The sequence below is a fragment of the Rhopilema esculentum genome, chromosome 13 (genome assembly GCF_057945365.1).
Source record: "Rhopilema esculentum isolate cy_ngs chromosome 13, ASM5794536v1, whole genome shotgun sequence".
Taxonomy (NCBI): Eukaryota; Metazoa; Cnidaria; class Scyphozoa; order Rhizostomeae; family Rhizostomatidae; genus Rhopilema; species Rhopilema esculentum.
This window is the reverse complement of record NC_142827.1, coordinates 1,908,270-1,923,295: the sequence shown is the minus strand read 5'-3', so window position 1 is coordinate 1,923,295 and position 15,026 is coordinate 1,908,270. Positions and strand designations below refer to the sequence as shown.

The 15,026-nt window shown below is 36.4% G+C and overlaps 2 protein-coding genes across 3 annotated transcripts; both read left to right on the top strand.

The window, feature by feature from the left end:
• On the top strand, positions 1-9,681 carry LOC135692172 (signal recognition particle subunit SRP68). The gene is made up of 11 exons (XM_065210232.2): positions 1-145; positions 729-795; positions 1,281-1,394; positions 2,832-3,027; positions 3,328-3,410; positions 3,821-4,013; positions 5,103-5,342; positions 6,160-6,479; positions 7,394-7,526; positions 8,622-8,750; positions 9,353-9,681. The coding sequence occupies exons 1-11, from the start codon at positions 46-48 to the stop codon at positions 9,584-9,586; spliced, it is 1,809 nt and encodes a 602-aa protein (XP_065066304.2). The 5' UTR covers positions 1-45; the 3' UTR covers positions 9,587-9,681.
• A 1,831-nt stretch (positions 9,682-11,512) lies between these two features.
• On the top strand, positions 11,513-14,851 carry LOC135692176 (uncharacterized protein C16orf52 homolog A). Of its 2 annotated transcripts, none has more exons than XM_065210238.2 (3): positions 11,513-11,691; positions 12,647-12,787; positions 13,532-14,851. In XM_065210238.2, the coding sequence occupies exons 1-3, from the start codon at positions 11,589-11,591 to the stop codon at positions 13,723-13,725; spliced, it is 438 nt and encodes a 145-aa protein (XP_065066310.1). In that variant the 5' UTR covers positions 11,513-11,588; the 3' UTR covers positions 13,726-14,851. The 2 variants fall into 2 exon arrangements, with proteins under 2 accessions (XP_065066310.1, XP_065066309.1); XM_065210237.2 differs by having other exon boundaries at positions 11,517-11,691; positions 12,647-12,859.
• The last annotated feature ends 175 nt before the right edge of the window (positions 14,852-15,026 follow it).

Sequence of the window (15,026 nt, the reverse complement as noted above, 5' to 3'; positions counted from 1 at the left end):
GCAATTTGCACCGAGGCTAGTGATTGTTCCTTAACGTGTATCAAAATGGCCGCCGAAGTAGCCATTGATACGAAGCGAAACCCTGATGAAAAGGAACTTGAAGAAGTAGAGGAGAGCAAGAGTGACGAATTTTTCACATTAGAAAGTATCTTTCACTTAACACTTTGTTTTTATGTAAGTCAACGATAAATACAGTAAGTGGTTTGTAACGGAAAGGGCTGTTCTGGTTTGACAGGCCGAAACGGGGCCTAAGAAATCCTGTTTCTCTTTCTGGTACATAAAACTTTAAGATTTTATTTAGAATTTAGATCTTGAAAATGGCTTTGAAAGAAGCAAACATTTAAGTACACTAAAGCTTTCCATCTGGCACTCTTCGGAGTATAAAACGTCAGAACATAGATCGAAAACTCCACCCAGTATATATTTCCTACCCTAGAGTTTTCAATCTTTGTTCTGACGTTTTATGCTCTGAAGAGTGTCAGACAAAATGCTTTAGTTTACTCAAAGTTGTGCTTTTTCAAGTTTTTTACCACCAAAAGATTGTTTGCATAATTCAGATCTTGGTCGATAGAGAATGCAAAAATATTTTTGCTGTGTTGATTATCTACATTATTATCAAGCTGCGCTTTGTAAATTATCGTTAATTATCTACATTATGGTCTTCTTGAATATTCTTTAACTAAGATTTAACTTTTGTTGCGAATTCTGTTTTCTTAACACAATTAAAGTCCTGCCAGTATTAAAGGATGCACAACAAAGACATGGGCTGCGCCATGGAGATTACCAAAGATACAGGTATTATAAATTGTACATAACTCATTGTATAACATCAGCATTAATATGGTGGTGGTTTTTAAAATTTAAAAAGTTAACTGAAAAAGAAATTAAAAAAAAGAAGTGGGCCTAGACTACACCCAGAGTTTTTTCTTTGAAAATTATGGATTCCTTGAAAAACAGAAGCACCTAAAATTCAAGGACAGCATCTCAATTAGCTGTCATTTCTATCACTTCTGGTGTGAAATAAATGGATTTTTATCACAATAGTTAATCCACTTTCTAGAGTCTCTAAGACATTTTTCTATATAGCTATGGCTTTAAAACTAATGAAATATATCCATTTAATCCCGTTTGTCTGAATGATCTGTTGTTTATTTGCATTGAATTACCATGAATTAATTTGTTGCCAATGAACTGAAGCACCGTACCCTTAGGATTTCTATATGCAGTAAGCTCATGTATTGCCCTGGAATCTGACGCTTGAATCTGTGCTTTATTCATAGGCAGTATTGTGCCAGGAGGCTAGCCAGAGTCAGGCATTCACTTCATTTCCAACTTGGATCCAGACATGGTTACAAGGGAAAAAAGTTAACAAAAGAAATCATTAATAGTGTCAGGTAAATTTTGTTTTGTTTCACAGGCCTTGCTCTAAGCAAAATGAAGGTGCTCCATAAAAAGAGCCCCTTATAAACTCTAGGCGCTCTATTTCACACCTTTAAATAAAATATCCTTGAGAGTATCCTTCAAGAGCTTTGGAAGATCGAGAGCTTCATATCGAAAGCTTTGGAAGAGTGTTAAATAAGAAATTCAATGGTGATACCAAAAAGCACCATAATATGAAACAACAAAACATGCAGCAAACACTATGTTAATTTGATACAAATATAGAAATATAGGAAAACGCATGGCTTCAAGTCGAACATTAGCTTTGTTTCCCTTTTTATGCTATTCATTCTATAAGAGACACTAGAACATCTACTACTCACGAAAGCAAATGAAAAATGAAAAGCAATGCGATAATTTGGGCGGAAATGTGATCACTGATTTGCACAAATGATTTTACATTATTAAGAAAAAACAGAAAATAGTACTTCAACAGAAGATTAACGCTCGCTCGAAAATCAAATAAATCTGCCGGAGATGAGGGTTGATGGCCTGTGACCTTGGTGGTTATTAGAGGGTTATTAGATTAAAAATGGTATCAAAAACCCAACGTTGAATTTGCTGAATTTTTTTCTCAAGGGGTGATCTTACGCAAATCATAATATTGCGGTCTATTGGGAAGATTGTTTATGCTTGATCAAGTTTATTAGACAAAGGCCAAGAAATTATTTTGCTTCGTGGTAATATTGTTTTGACGTTTTGAGGGGCTCTATAAATCGCTCTCCAAGGCTTCTTTTGGGTGCGCTCTAGGCGCGCGCGCTCGATCGAGCGCCTTTCTGGGCAAGGCCTGGTTTCAGTGTCTTTATTTTTCTAGTTTCTCTTATAACATTCAGAGTGATAAGATCAACAATAACAAATACTCTTTCTGTGTTTCTTACAACCTGTTTCATTGTTTTTATGAATTTATAAAATTTTCTAAGATTGTTCTAAGGTTTTGTGTTTTTTCAGATATCTCAAAAATATTAAAAACTGGTGAATTTTGCAAAGCTGTCAGAAGTTGAAAGACAAAATCCTGATAATTGCTTTCCCAGTTGTTGCTATGAATATTATAATTATGCTGGTTTTCAGGATTCATCATCAAGACTGTTATCGGAGGGTCCATTGGCACACCCATCTCTTGACATTCAATCGCCACCACTCTTTATCCTCTGCCTGATGGTAACTCTCCAGTCCTACCATCCTGGTTGATTCTCTCGTGCCATCCTGCCAAACCAGCATCTGCCTTCCTCTACATCTATTTTCTTGCAATTCCTTTGCATAAAAAAGATCTGTCCATGCATCTCTCCTCACTTAAGGACCAAAGAATGCCAGCTTCCTTCTCATAGCAGCTTCCATCAATCTCTATGGTGTTTTCCCAACACTGATTATAAGATATAAACTTGCCATTTTAGGTATCTCTATATTCCACTAATGAATGCTGAAAGATCTTGGAGTTATGCTATGGAGTTAAAATTGCTTGCCAACACGGAACCAAGAAAAAAATTTCACATGACACGGAAGCTGCATAAAGCTGTTTCATATGCAGAGGAGCTTCACTCTTTATGTGAAATGGACAAAGTTGATGCAAGAACGAAACTCGAGTCAGAGGTCTGCATTCTTTCTTTTTGTTACATGAATATTTTTTAACTGAGTAATGAGTTTATTGAAAATTGCTGTTTACATTGTAAAGTTCAACACAATTATGGTGTCTGGCACTGTTTATATCATTAATACTGTTTATGAATGTGGGATTTGCTATATTTTTTGAAGCAGCCAGCTCACTTCTTTTCGAGGAACTGTGAGATTTCATACGGATGTTACGGGTTATAACAAGCATTGCCTTTTGTTTTGTAGTTTAACTTCTTTTCAGACTCATAAACTTCAACTGTTTACTGATAATTCCTGTAGGCGTATTTATATTGGATGACTGCCAATCAAAGATTTGAACTTCAAGATTGGCAATCAGCTATTGATCTATATGGAAGTGCAAGGTAATATAATTTTCTAATCCAATGCCTGCCTTTTCCTTAGTCTTGCCTTTCTTCTAAGATAATTAAATAAGTAAAATCCCATTTTTTCAGTTGAACCTTTTAACAACTTATTGAGTTGAAACATGTCTTTTCTACAGGCCTTTTCTATGAAATAGGCACCACACCTCCACAGACCTTTTCCTATAAAATAGCTACCTATTTATTGGGTGGGCTATTTATTTCTTGTCAAAATGTTTCCCAATTCATAGAGTGCTTCTAAGTAAGCATGGAAATCTTTCTACTTTACTTTTTTGTAATTCTACTTTCTTTTTACTTTAATGTTTGTCTTCATACTTCTTTGCATTCATATCTTTGCTGTTCTGATCATAATTACAAGCTCAATGTGCTTCACCCTATCTCTCTAATTCAAGGACAATATACGAAAAGCTTGCTAGTGCGTTCATTGATGACACAAAGATGCTTTACTTGCAAAGAGTGGAAGAAATTGCTCCTAACATTAGATATTGTGCATACAATCTTGGGGATACAAGTGTTGATATTAACGACTTGGTGAAGCTGCGAATGAGTGCCGCTGGGCAGGACCTGCTTATCGCTAAGATTGATGTGAGTATTGTCTATTTGTGAAAGCTGTTCTTTGTCTAGAAGTTTTGTTTTCTTTGAGCACATGAAGAGACCTTGTTTGAACAACTGACTGAACATAATACTCTCCCTTATATGTCAAGTCATTTTGATGTAGATTGCAATATAAAATATTATATTAACATGTAATATTCAATATCTAAAGTCTGACACAATATCTATTTTTTAAGAATACTGCAGCTTACAACAAAACTTTAAAGTTCATAGAAACTTTCAAACATGCTGCTAAATTCTGTATGGAAAGGTAGCTTGCTTTGTACAGTATCCGAAAACAAATTTTGTAAACCTACCTTTTTAATGAAACTTCATCTAGACCTACGGTTTAGTTAGTTATAGATATTCATGAACGGAAATAAGAAAAAGTGCTTGTTTGCCAGTTTCATTTGGTAATAAGTACACAGCTTCCAAGTTTCAAGCTACTCAAGACAACCACCAGTGAATTCCTGAACCGATTTTGATGTGATCTAAAATTATAGATTTTGTGCTTTGCCTTAGAGAAAAATCTAATATTTTTGCACTTTGTCCGAAAAGCTTCAATGTACATAAAGAGCCGGTTAGATCACACAATCAGATTCCTTTGCAAAACTAGGCTTTCTTGTAAAATTTTACAGCAAAATCATATATATTTAAACCACCTTAAGAGGTTAAAGCTAATACATATCCCGGAACCAGGTCTTTTTGCTAAGGTTACCCCTTAGACTCTTCCTGGTGACAATGGTGTAATGTGTTGCATGCTTAGCTTACTGTATTTTTATTTTGAAGTGGTAAGAGTCCAATGGTGTAACGGAGGTAGCTGGGGCCCTAAAGAAAATCATTATTTGTGGACTGACAGAATGTCCTACCAAGGGTGTAAGGCTTGTCATTTGTTGTTTGTAAAGCAGAGTTATTTGCTTACTTAAAGATCTTTTTGAAGGCAAGGTGAACTTTGGATATAAAAACATGGATATAAAAACAATTTGGAGGGCCCTGTTTCCATCCCGGGCTCTAAGTTATTAAACTGCGTTACGCAACTGTAAAAGTCCAATTTTGATATTGATTTTTTTGTCTTTAAAGGCGGCAATCAGCCAGACCAGAGAGAAGTTATCAGCAACTGTTGGTGAGGTAACATGGAGAGGAAAGACAGTGCCGGTAAAGACCGAAAAGGCGCGTGCATTTATTCTGAGGAACCAAACAAAGGATGAAGAAATCACAAGATGTGTTACGTCTGATGAGAAACTCGAGTTCTATGATAACTTTCTCATGGACTGCAAGGAGGCCTCGCAGGCTGTCAAAGAAGATCTCAATTATGAAGCTGTAAGTTTGCTTTTTGGTGACGTTGTATTAAGATGTGATTATTTGAGACACCGCACCCTCTTAATATCTTGAATATCCTTCGTTTGAAGCTTGACGTTTTTGTTGTTGTTTTAATTATGTCAATAAACAATGAGAAAAGCTCTCTGACCTCCGTTTTGTTGCATAACAAAATTCACTAGGCATTGTTGACATCACAAGCAAGTGCGATTCGGCATCCTCTGGTGATGCTTGCATTTTTGTAAGCTTACAATGCCTGCCAAAAGTACTTGGAACACCCAGCAATTTACGCTGCATTTGATATCTTTCATTTCTTTCATGAAAAATATTGCTACTTCCGCCCCCTTCCCCCTAACACAATGTTGATGATTTAGAGAAAGTAAACCAACATTGTTTTGTAGGGGAGAGGGGGATAATTGATTTTGACATTGGAAATTGATGTCAGTGTTCCAAGACTTTTGGCAGGCATTGTCGGAGACAAGGTTGCTAAACTAACTCGTTGGCTGATAGTTCCATTTCAGTTACAACTTTGCAACCTCTGGTTCTTTTTTCTTTTTAAAGTCTTCCCAGTTTTGTTACATTAGGCTTTTGTGAAAGGTACGGCACAGTACAGTAAGAGTAAATACTTTGTGAGCTCGTGTTTGATTAGTCTGTAACTTGGTTATACTAAACGCGTATCTGACCTTGATGGAAAACTATTATTCTTTCATGATTGTATCATTTTCCAATAAAATCTTATAGTTACACTTATCTTCTGAAGATGTGTTTATAAAATCGCCACCATTCTCTTTCTCTCATGTTATTTCCGTATCTTTTACAGGGCCCAAAAGGACAAAAGAATGAGTCCAACATTTCAAACCTGCGTTTTGTCAACACTTATTTGTCATTTTTGAGACAAACCTTGACAATCGAACGTAACTTGGTTATCATTGAGACATTGAAGTCGAGGCTGCCATCCCTTATTGCTGGTGATACAAAGTCAACAAATCGAGGCAAGCAGACCAAGCCGGAGGATTTAATGAAGATGTATGACGTCACAGTGCAGTGTTTAGTAGAAATAGGTCAGCTACCAGGGCTAGAGGATGACGCAGATCTTAGGTTGGAGTTGGATGCACAGATGACAGGATACAAAGCGTACAGGTAAAATAGCGATTTCAATCAATATCTAGATGACAGATTTTATAGCCGTTGCTTTCTTGATTGCTATAAAAGAAAGACACAGCATGAAAGAGACAGCTTCATTACAAAATTGATGATTTTTGAGGAAATTCAAAAACCTTCGACAAAACATTTCTAATCCTCTACCATTAGCATATGCTGTCCTTGAATAATTACTGTTGTTCAACGAGCTGCTTTCTTAATGGGTACGTCGATTAATATGTAATAGGCTATTTAACAGCTATTTTAATTTCCTTAATTTTTACAACAATTTCGTCACTTATTTTGATTATTACAGGCGCATATCTGTAAACAACCGATTCTATCGAATAATATCTACCTCGTTTTATACAGTATCAATATTAGACTTATATCGAATGAAATCCCAAATTATATAAAAAATCGAATAAATGTAAAAAGAATATGCGAGTTAAGCTACAAAAGGGATCAGCTGCTAGTTAGAGGAACACTCAAAAGTAAAAACTAGAAACAGATTCAAAGAAAATTTGCAAATTTCCGCCGGCTCTTCAGCTAAATCTTGTGTAAACTTGTCAAGTTAGAGTTAAGCAAGTCATGGTTTGGGTAGCTGGAATTCCCTTGTTTTCTTTACGATTTTCCGCCGTACTACTCTTTTCTAGGTTCAAGCTATAGGTTTCAATGCTTCTTCTTTTTCTAAGTCCTTTCTTTTCTTCTTTTGCTCCACCCTCTTTCCTTTTATTTTCTTTATCTACTCCCTCTTTGTCTTGTTCTTCTTCCTTTCTTCTTCCTCCACTTCCTTGTTCGCGTTGCACGGTAAAGCTTTCAATCTGATTGCATTCGCGATGCTTTTTACATCAGAATTTTACCCTGCTAAACAACTTGGCTTCGGGATAATGAGATTTTTCTGTATTTTCCAGGTGCTACTACATAGCTCAGTCGTACCACAACGGGAAAAAATTGAAAGAGGCAATAGCTTTGTATGATAAGGTTATAACATATGTCAAGAAAGCCTTAGAATTGGCTGCAAAGTCATCAAAAACATTGTTTAAGGTACGTCACATTTTCAGCTGCTGCTTTGTTTGTTATATGGTCAGATATTTCTATCAGATATTCATTAGATGGATATTAATTTTTGGATGTTAATGCTGCTAATACTAATATATATTAATACTTTTGCTAAAAATAACCTTTTTCTTGTTTCCGTATAAAAGTTGCAATATTTCTGCAGAAAAAACTCCCTCCGTTTGACAATATTTTCTAAAGAAAAAATCTGACCGTGTAACAGGGATTCAACAATTGCAAAGACAGCAGAATATTATCATTCGAATGGTCTTGATTGTCATGAAAGGATACCTGACTTCCACCTAGCTAATTTAAAATGTCTTTGTGTGAAGGAAAAGCTTGTGTTTAAACCAACTGAAGTTGATTTTCAAGCTAAGACAAGAGGGACTAGAAGCTACAATTGTTCTCCCTGTTGTTGAAAACAGCCATAAAATGACTACAAGAGCGAAAAGAAGAGCATATTTTCAAGTTAAAGAGTGACAACAAAAGAGCAAAAATTTTTCCAGAAATCAGCTATAAAAACATGGGACATACTGCCTGCTAGCATAAAAGAAATAGGAACCATGACACAATTCAAGAGAACTTTAAAATCTTTCTTAACTAAGGAAAGAAATAACCCATTTTCTCTCCTCAAGTAAGGACAATACGTGAAGTTTTTTTTAAGTAAATTATGCGTACAGTATAAAATGATAATGATGTTTTATACAAGAGTTGGTTGGTTTAAATTGGACATGTCAACAAGAATTAAAAAACCACCCAAAAGATCATAAGCCTGTTGCACCTCTTCTTCAGCTAATAAAACCTTTCAATGGAATTTTTCGCAAATAGGTTGCAACTGGCCTAAATTAGGGCTAGACAGGCGTGGGTTGACTGGAAAAGGCTTCTAGGCTTTTCTGACCGTTGGATAAAAATATGGGGACAAAACTATAACAGCGTGGCCGTATAAATTAGAGAGATTTAAACTGTACTAAAAATGTTATCTTGCCGACGCAGCTTTGATATGTTATTTGTGGAGCAAAGCGTTTGTGACTTAATTTTGTTTTTATATTAATTTTATTAATGTTTTGGTTAAATTCCCTATAGGTTGAAATTGACAAGTTGCAGGAGCTTGCGAACCAGGCGAAAGGTCAAAGATGTGCCGCGCATGCTGCCCATATTCTTGAAACTTCAGAAGTTGAAGAAGTCGTTGAAAATCTTTCAATTGATGACAGGGTGAGCTGAGCCTCTGGCAATCTTATATTCTACCTGAGATCATACTGAATCCAACGCTTAATTGTACTAAATGTGGATTTAGGCATATCCATCTTAGAGAGCTTTACACGAGAATTGGGCTAAGTTACGCTCCACCTGCTAGATCCTTTCTCTTGGGGAAATCGTCTACGTAAGAAAATTCAACCTGTATCTTTATCCTGCCTTCTGACTTTCTCTTTCATACAAGGACCGCGGAGGCGCGGGGCGTTTGAGGGGTCTTAGAACCATACAGAAAATCTGCTTGCTCTTTTGTTTAGCCCCCAAAGACGTTTTAGCCCCCTTAAACTGTAATATGCTTCGTGGCTTAGAGAGGAGCGTGTAGAGTCCTTAGGCGGTTTCTGAAAACATCTCAACCCTGTATCCTGGCTTACATATCGAGACAAAATTCGCCCCTGTAAGTTTTTCTCATAAAATTTCGCCTTTAATACACATTTTATACTTTTTTGACAAATATATAGTATAGGCTAGATAGCTAGCTCCCAAGTTACAGCAAACTAGTAGCATTTTAATTTTGCAACCCCCGACATGTTTTGATTGTTCAATTTCGTCTTTCATTCCATCAGCCCTTGAAAGATCGCCCGGATGTTTACCGGGAGGCTGCCGGTGCATCATTGAAGAAACCGAACTTGGTCAACTTTCCACCAAATTTCCAGCCAGTGCCCTGCAAACCATTATTCTTTGACCTCGCCTTGAATCATATCGAAATGCCGAATCTGGAGGCGAGGATGGAAAAAAAGAAGAAGGCGGAAGGCGAAGGAATAGCTGGTTTTGTCAAAGGATGGTTATGGGGAAAATAGATATTTATGGGTCATGACTACCGGCTAAACATTACATTATAGCAAAAATATCTTGAGAATTATCACAATGAATTATATTTCATTTTCTGACTGAACTGTTGTTTTTTCTTGCTCACCTCGCTGAAACATTTCTTGTTTTGGTAGAAAAGTTAAAGGGACAGGGAAAAGACATGCTACCTGGTTTATTAAGAAAAATCCTTTGTGTTAAAGATTACTGAGGCAAACTGTCTCTTGGTCTTCGCACCTCTAGGAGAGGGGGTGCCAGATCTCTGTGCTTTGTGCATCCAAAAAGCATGGTCGTCCAAAATGTTTAGATAACAGCTCGTTGTCTTGTAGCCAATTTTCAATGCAAGACAGCTCTTTATATATCACTTTTAAACTTGAGGATCTGCTGATGAATAAGCGTGTGATTTGCGTGCATGCTTGCCTTTGCCTATTTAAAAAATTGCAAATCATTCATGTATGTTTGAAAAAAGGGGCCCAACCAGGATCCCTGAGATACCTCAATATTGATATTTTCTTTGTTAGATACCGAATCATGGACGCTACAAACTCATCTCGATTTTCTAGATGGAAAACCCCCTGAGTCCGGTAAGGCGGTAATATTTCAGAGGTCCACCATATCGGTACTCTGGGTACCAGAGCCACATAAATCCGGGGATAAAGTATTGTATACAGCTGTGGTAGCAAAAAATGTATAGTTCCTATCTATTTTTCTGAGACTAAATAATGGAGGCTCTGGTAACCAGGGTATCGAGGTTTTATTTAGATCTAGGTAGATAAACATAGTCTTCTATACTTCATTGGCCAATCTCAAAGTAGCCGGGGAATACTTTTTGCTGGGGAGTAAATTACCAGGGCAGTTTACTTGAAAGATTTTAACAAGAGGCTTTGCTTATTTTTGAGGTCCTTTCAATTTTTTTCTTCTACGGCTTTGGGAAAACTTTAAATTTAATTCTTGAGGCGGTCGATTAAAATGCTGAACAAATGAAATTTTATCAGAGTTATTTTCATGAGGGATGTAGAATTTGATTTCGCTAGAGGTTCTTATTGGTATTAGTCTCATTTGGGTGTCAATTGTCATGCTTCAATTTGGTATTTAAGTCCTTGTGTGCTTTTTTGATGCCATTGGGAATGATAGACAAAAAGGAGTTCTGTAGTTTGGGCTTCTGCACATAAGTGTGGGTCCCTTCACTCAGATGGATGTATTTAATTGCCTTGGGTCGGGATTATCGTGCTTACTTCGTATGCTGTCTCCACGCTGTTCTCTTCTCCCGTCCCTCACTCCCCTTTTGATATCAAGCGTAGTGTGTTTACTCGAATCCTTTTTTATCATTTTGTATTAGGCTAGGGCCTGTTTACATCACGGGTTTCATTTCAAAGTTCTTGTTATTTTTCGTTTAGGAAAGACTAGACTCTTAATTCAATCATGTTTTCTCTTCCCGTCTCTTATCTTATGTATCTAGGGTAGGACTGATGCATCGGCTCTATGGTGGGGAAAAGTGAACTTTTCTTGCCCATTCCCTCCCAGAACTTACAGTTTTTGTGAGTCTTCAGAGGGATATGGCAACGTCAACGTCGTTAATATTCAGCATCGGATCTAGATTTTGGAAAGCAGCGACTCGGGTAACAATTTGCTGCATTGCTAAAAGAACTTAATTTTATGTTACGATCCAAGCATTTGTTAATTTTCCGAGTGTCCGTGAAGCTGCTGGGTAAAGTGAATCATTGTGTCGTGGTAACTGTGTCTTCTAAACTTTCATTTATGTCTTTATTGGTACATATTATTTCATTTTATATTTATTGGTTCGTGTTTTGTTTGTATTTATTTTACCATTCAAGTTTGTATATATATATTTAATTATTTTCTGGGCGCAGCATTCTCAGGGTGGAACGTTGCGAAGGCGATCGTAAACAAACGGAGCTGCGCAACTGCCCTCAAAAAATTTTCGGAGAGCAATGGCGGCGGTGTGAATTGATTTCAGTTTTGTTTCAAGCAAGTATGGCCAGGCTGGGTTTCATAACAGCCTCGTTTTTTATAGTAGCAGATGCTTTAGTGACTGTAGCCTTGCTGAAACCTGAATGGATCGTATCCAAATTTGCTGGTAAGAGTGAATTGTATTATTACAGTTTTTGTACACTCTAAATTCATCCGACAGATTTTGTGTCAAGTTCAAAGGTGCTGGCTTTGCGCCAAGTTTATGAATCCTGATCTCTGACGAAATGAGAGGGCTTTGAATCATAGCATAAGCGAAGAGAAAGCTCGACTGCATATATTTTCATCAACTTTTCATCAGCAACTGTCTTAAACGAAGCTACCTAGTCGATTTATACTTTCAATTATGAGCAAAGGCTTCCTGCCTAAAGCAAGCAGACAAAAAGATACCTCAGTCGAATTGGATAGATATTTTCATGCCCCTTCAATTTAGGCCATCATAAAACCACAATCTCGACTCTTAAAATTTTGTTTGTCCCTCTAATTTCTGTTCTGTTCAGGGTTGCCAGATATGATTTACAAAAGAAGGCCAGGCGGGTAGGCAACTCAGGCCAAAATGCTCATAAAAAGGCCATAATTAAAAAATATTTCTTGAAAATACATTGTGCATGCGCTGTTTACATTACTACACACGTGTCTATTAAATAATTTCTTAACCCAAATAAGAAACTTACTTCTTTAAAAAGATCTCTACCTGATGGTTAGGATCTACTTTTTGCCTGACCAATAGGTGGTGATATTTGACCAAAAACAAATTTTCCAAGCAATTTAACTATGAAAAAAGCCAAAATTGGAAAATTTGGCCTGAAAAAGGCCAATCTGGCAACCCTGGTTCTGTTCATTGATGATATACGTACAATCCCGCCTAATTTTACATTTTTCATCTCTTTTCCTGAATACTACTACTTCTGGCCCCTTCTCCCCCCAGGAGCGATTTTGTTTGTTTAAGCAAGTGTACAAAAGAGGATTTTTCTTCAGCAAAATATTTATAATATTTGGACCATAAATGGTTAATTGTCTCTCAAAACATGACTCTAAATGGCTGATTGATTTGTTGTTTGCAGGATCTACCAGCTTTGGTTTGACAAAAACATGCATCACTTTTAAAGGGCAAAAGGAAATTTGTACAGCTCCTCATTTACCAAGTGAATGGGGAGCAACATTGGTGTTTCTTGTTATTGGCACTATACTTATAATGGCTTCAGGTATTTTGATCATTTGTTCACATTGGAAAGAAAGTTTTCTTAAAGGAGCAAGATGGATGTCATTTGTTGGAGGTACATAAACATAGTGAAAATTTTCTGTTCAGTTTATTTTTATCAGTGCCCTCAGAACAAAATTCATATTGGGGAGTGGGCTGTCCATTATATTCTTTCTCATTGAAAACACTTTAATGAAGGATATATACTATAGTTTGACAATTATTTGCGGCTCCAGCCCCCTGGTGGCCTTTTTTATTGTCACTCATACTCAGCTTAAAGCAATGCCATAGTTTTTTTAAATATATTGGAGTGAAGCTTGTATGTTTTTGCATTTATTATATTTCTGGTCCTTATGAACTTTTCTAGAATCTTTTGCAACCAAATTATTTCCTGAGGTTAATTGCTGACTTTGTCTGAAACCACCTCATCCTATAAAACTAAAAAACCTTTGAAAAGGGTGGTAATACACATAAGGTTTGCCAAATAGACTTAAATTTGTGAGTCTATTCACAAATTGGCAATTCCATAGATGACTGCCTCATGAAGTTTCCACAATGTTGTATCTCCTATGGAGTGGGCTTTTCAATCCTTTGGTTAAATTTTTCCTTCTTTTAATGAACCATATTAACTTGCTTTTTTTCAAAAAGCCACTTTTCTCTACCCTAAATTTATTTCTGTGTGCATATCAATTTTTTAATATAACATAAATGTTTGAAATGTGATAAAATGTTTGCGTTTTTCTTTCAGTGATCCTATTCTGCTTGTCAGCTGTTATATTCCCATTTGGTTTTGATATTCCTGAAATTGGCGGAGAAGCGTACAAGTTACCACCAAATACAGAAGTTGGAATGTCATATTACTTGTTCTTCGCTTCACTGTTTTTTGCTGTTATGGGCTGTGGACTCTCAAATTTGTATGTTCTGCAAATAAATTTTCAATAATTTTTTGTTTTGAGAAAAGTAAAGAGACAAATTGTATAAATTAAGAAAGGTCTCTGAAGTGTAGTAAATATTGAAAATGATTGTGTTCCTAAGATGTTGTACATAATAAACTGGGACTGATCAGTAATTTCCGTATTTGCTAGAAATAATTACTGTTCTTTCAGAATTTCCATTTGATCAGTTTGCTGATCAAATTGGAATGCTGAATCCAGTACTAGTTATCCTAGGTAAGTAAATTATCAACTAAATTGAAATTCATTGTAGACGACAAGTCACAGTCATGTTGTCCCATTATAGGTAGAGTATTTTCCCCAGTATGGAAGCTTTCTGTTGTTCTCCAAATCAGCTGTTTTTTGCTTGTATTATTTGTATTTGTTTCACTACCTAGCAATAAAAGGTAGTTTTTAGGACACTGAAAAGCTCATGCTTAACGAGCATTGTCCTGGTCCTTCCTCTTGATTTGACCACACCTTGTGATTCCTATGCCTGGAATTATAGAGAGCTGGTGACTCTCTTCTCTCTGGGTGAAAGTTTGGTCATGCCAGAGACTCGAACCAGGGACTCTTGGGTCTGTATTCATACCGCTAACAGCTGAGCCATCCTGTTGCCAGGCGTGTAGTGCTAAGGGGGCTTTGGGAGGCTGAGCCCAACTTGTTAATGTGGAGATTTAGCCAACCTCTAATTTTGCTATTGTTTTTTGCAACCTTTTGCATAAGAGCCCCCCCCCCCCTTAATATTTTGATTGCATTACACCTCTCGCATTTGCCAATCTGAAGCTTCGTACAACTTTGAGTTCTTCTATAACTGATGAAAATTTGATTGTGATTTTGGATTGTTCTGGATGGTTTTGCTCATAATATGTCTCTTTGATCATTGATGTATTATTCTCTATAGCTTGATCTTCGATCATAATTTATGTATTATTCTTCGACACAGTGCTATTTAATTAGCACTTATTTTTGTTTTGTAGCACCCTTTTTGCCAATCTTGGCAAATTAAAAATGCCTTAATGCTCTTGAGCTACATATGGTTTGCAAAATTTGATTGTAAAATTGGTTTGGTAATTTTTTGCATTTATAATTTAAATGTGAATAGTGATTTAAAAGTTAAGAAAGCACATCGCATATGAAGTTTGTTTTTCTTTTGTGAAAAATTCTGCCTAGTGATAGCCAGAAAAAGTGGACCTCATCAGGTCAAATACAATTGTAAAAGCATCTTGTCCGATTCTGGCATGGAATTTATTTCAAATTGTAGGTGCAAAAAATAAAAAGAGTAGACTTTTCTTCTCCCAGAGTTAGTGT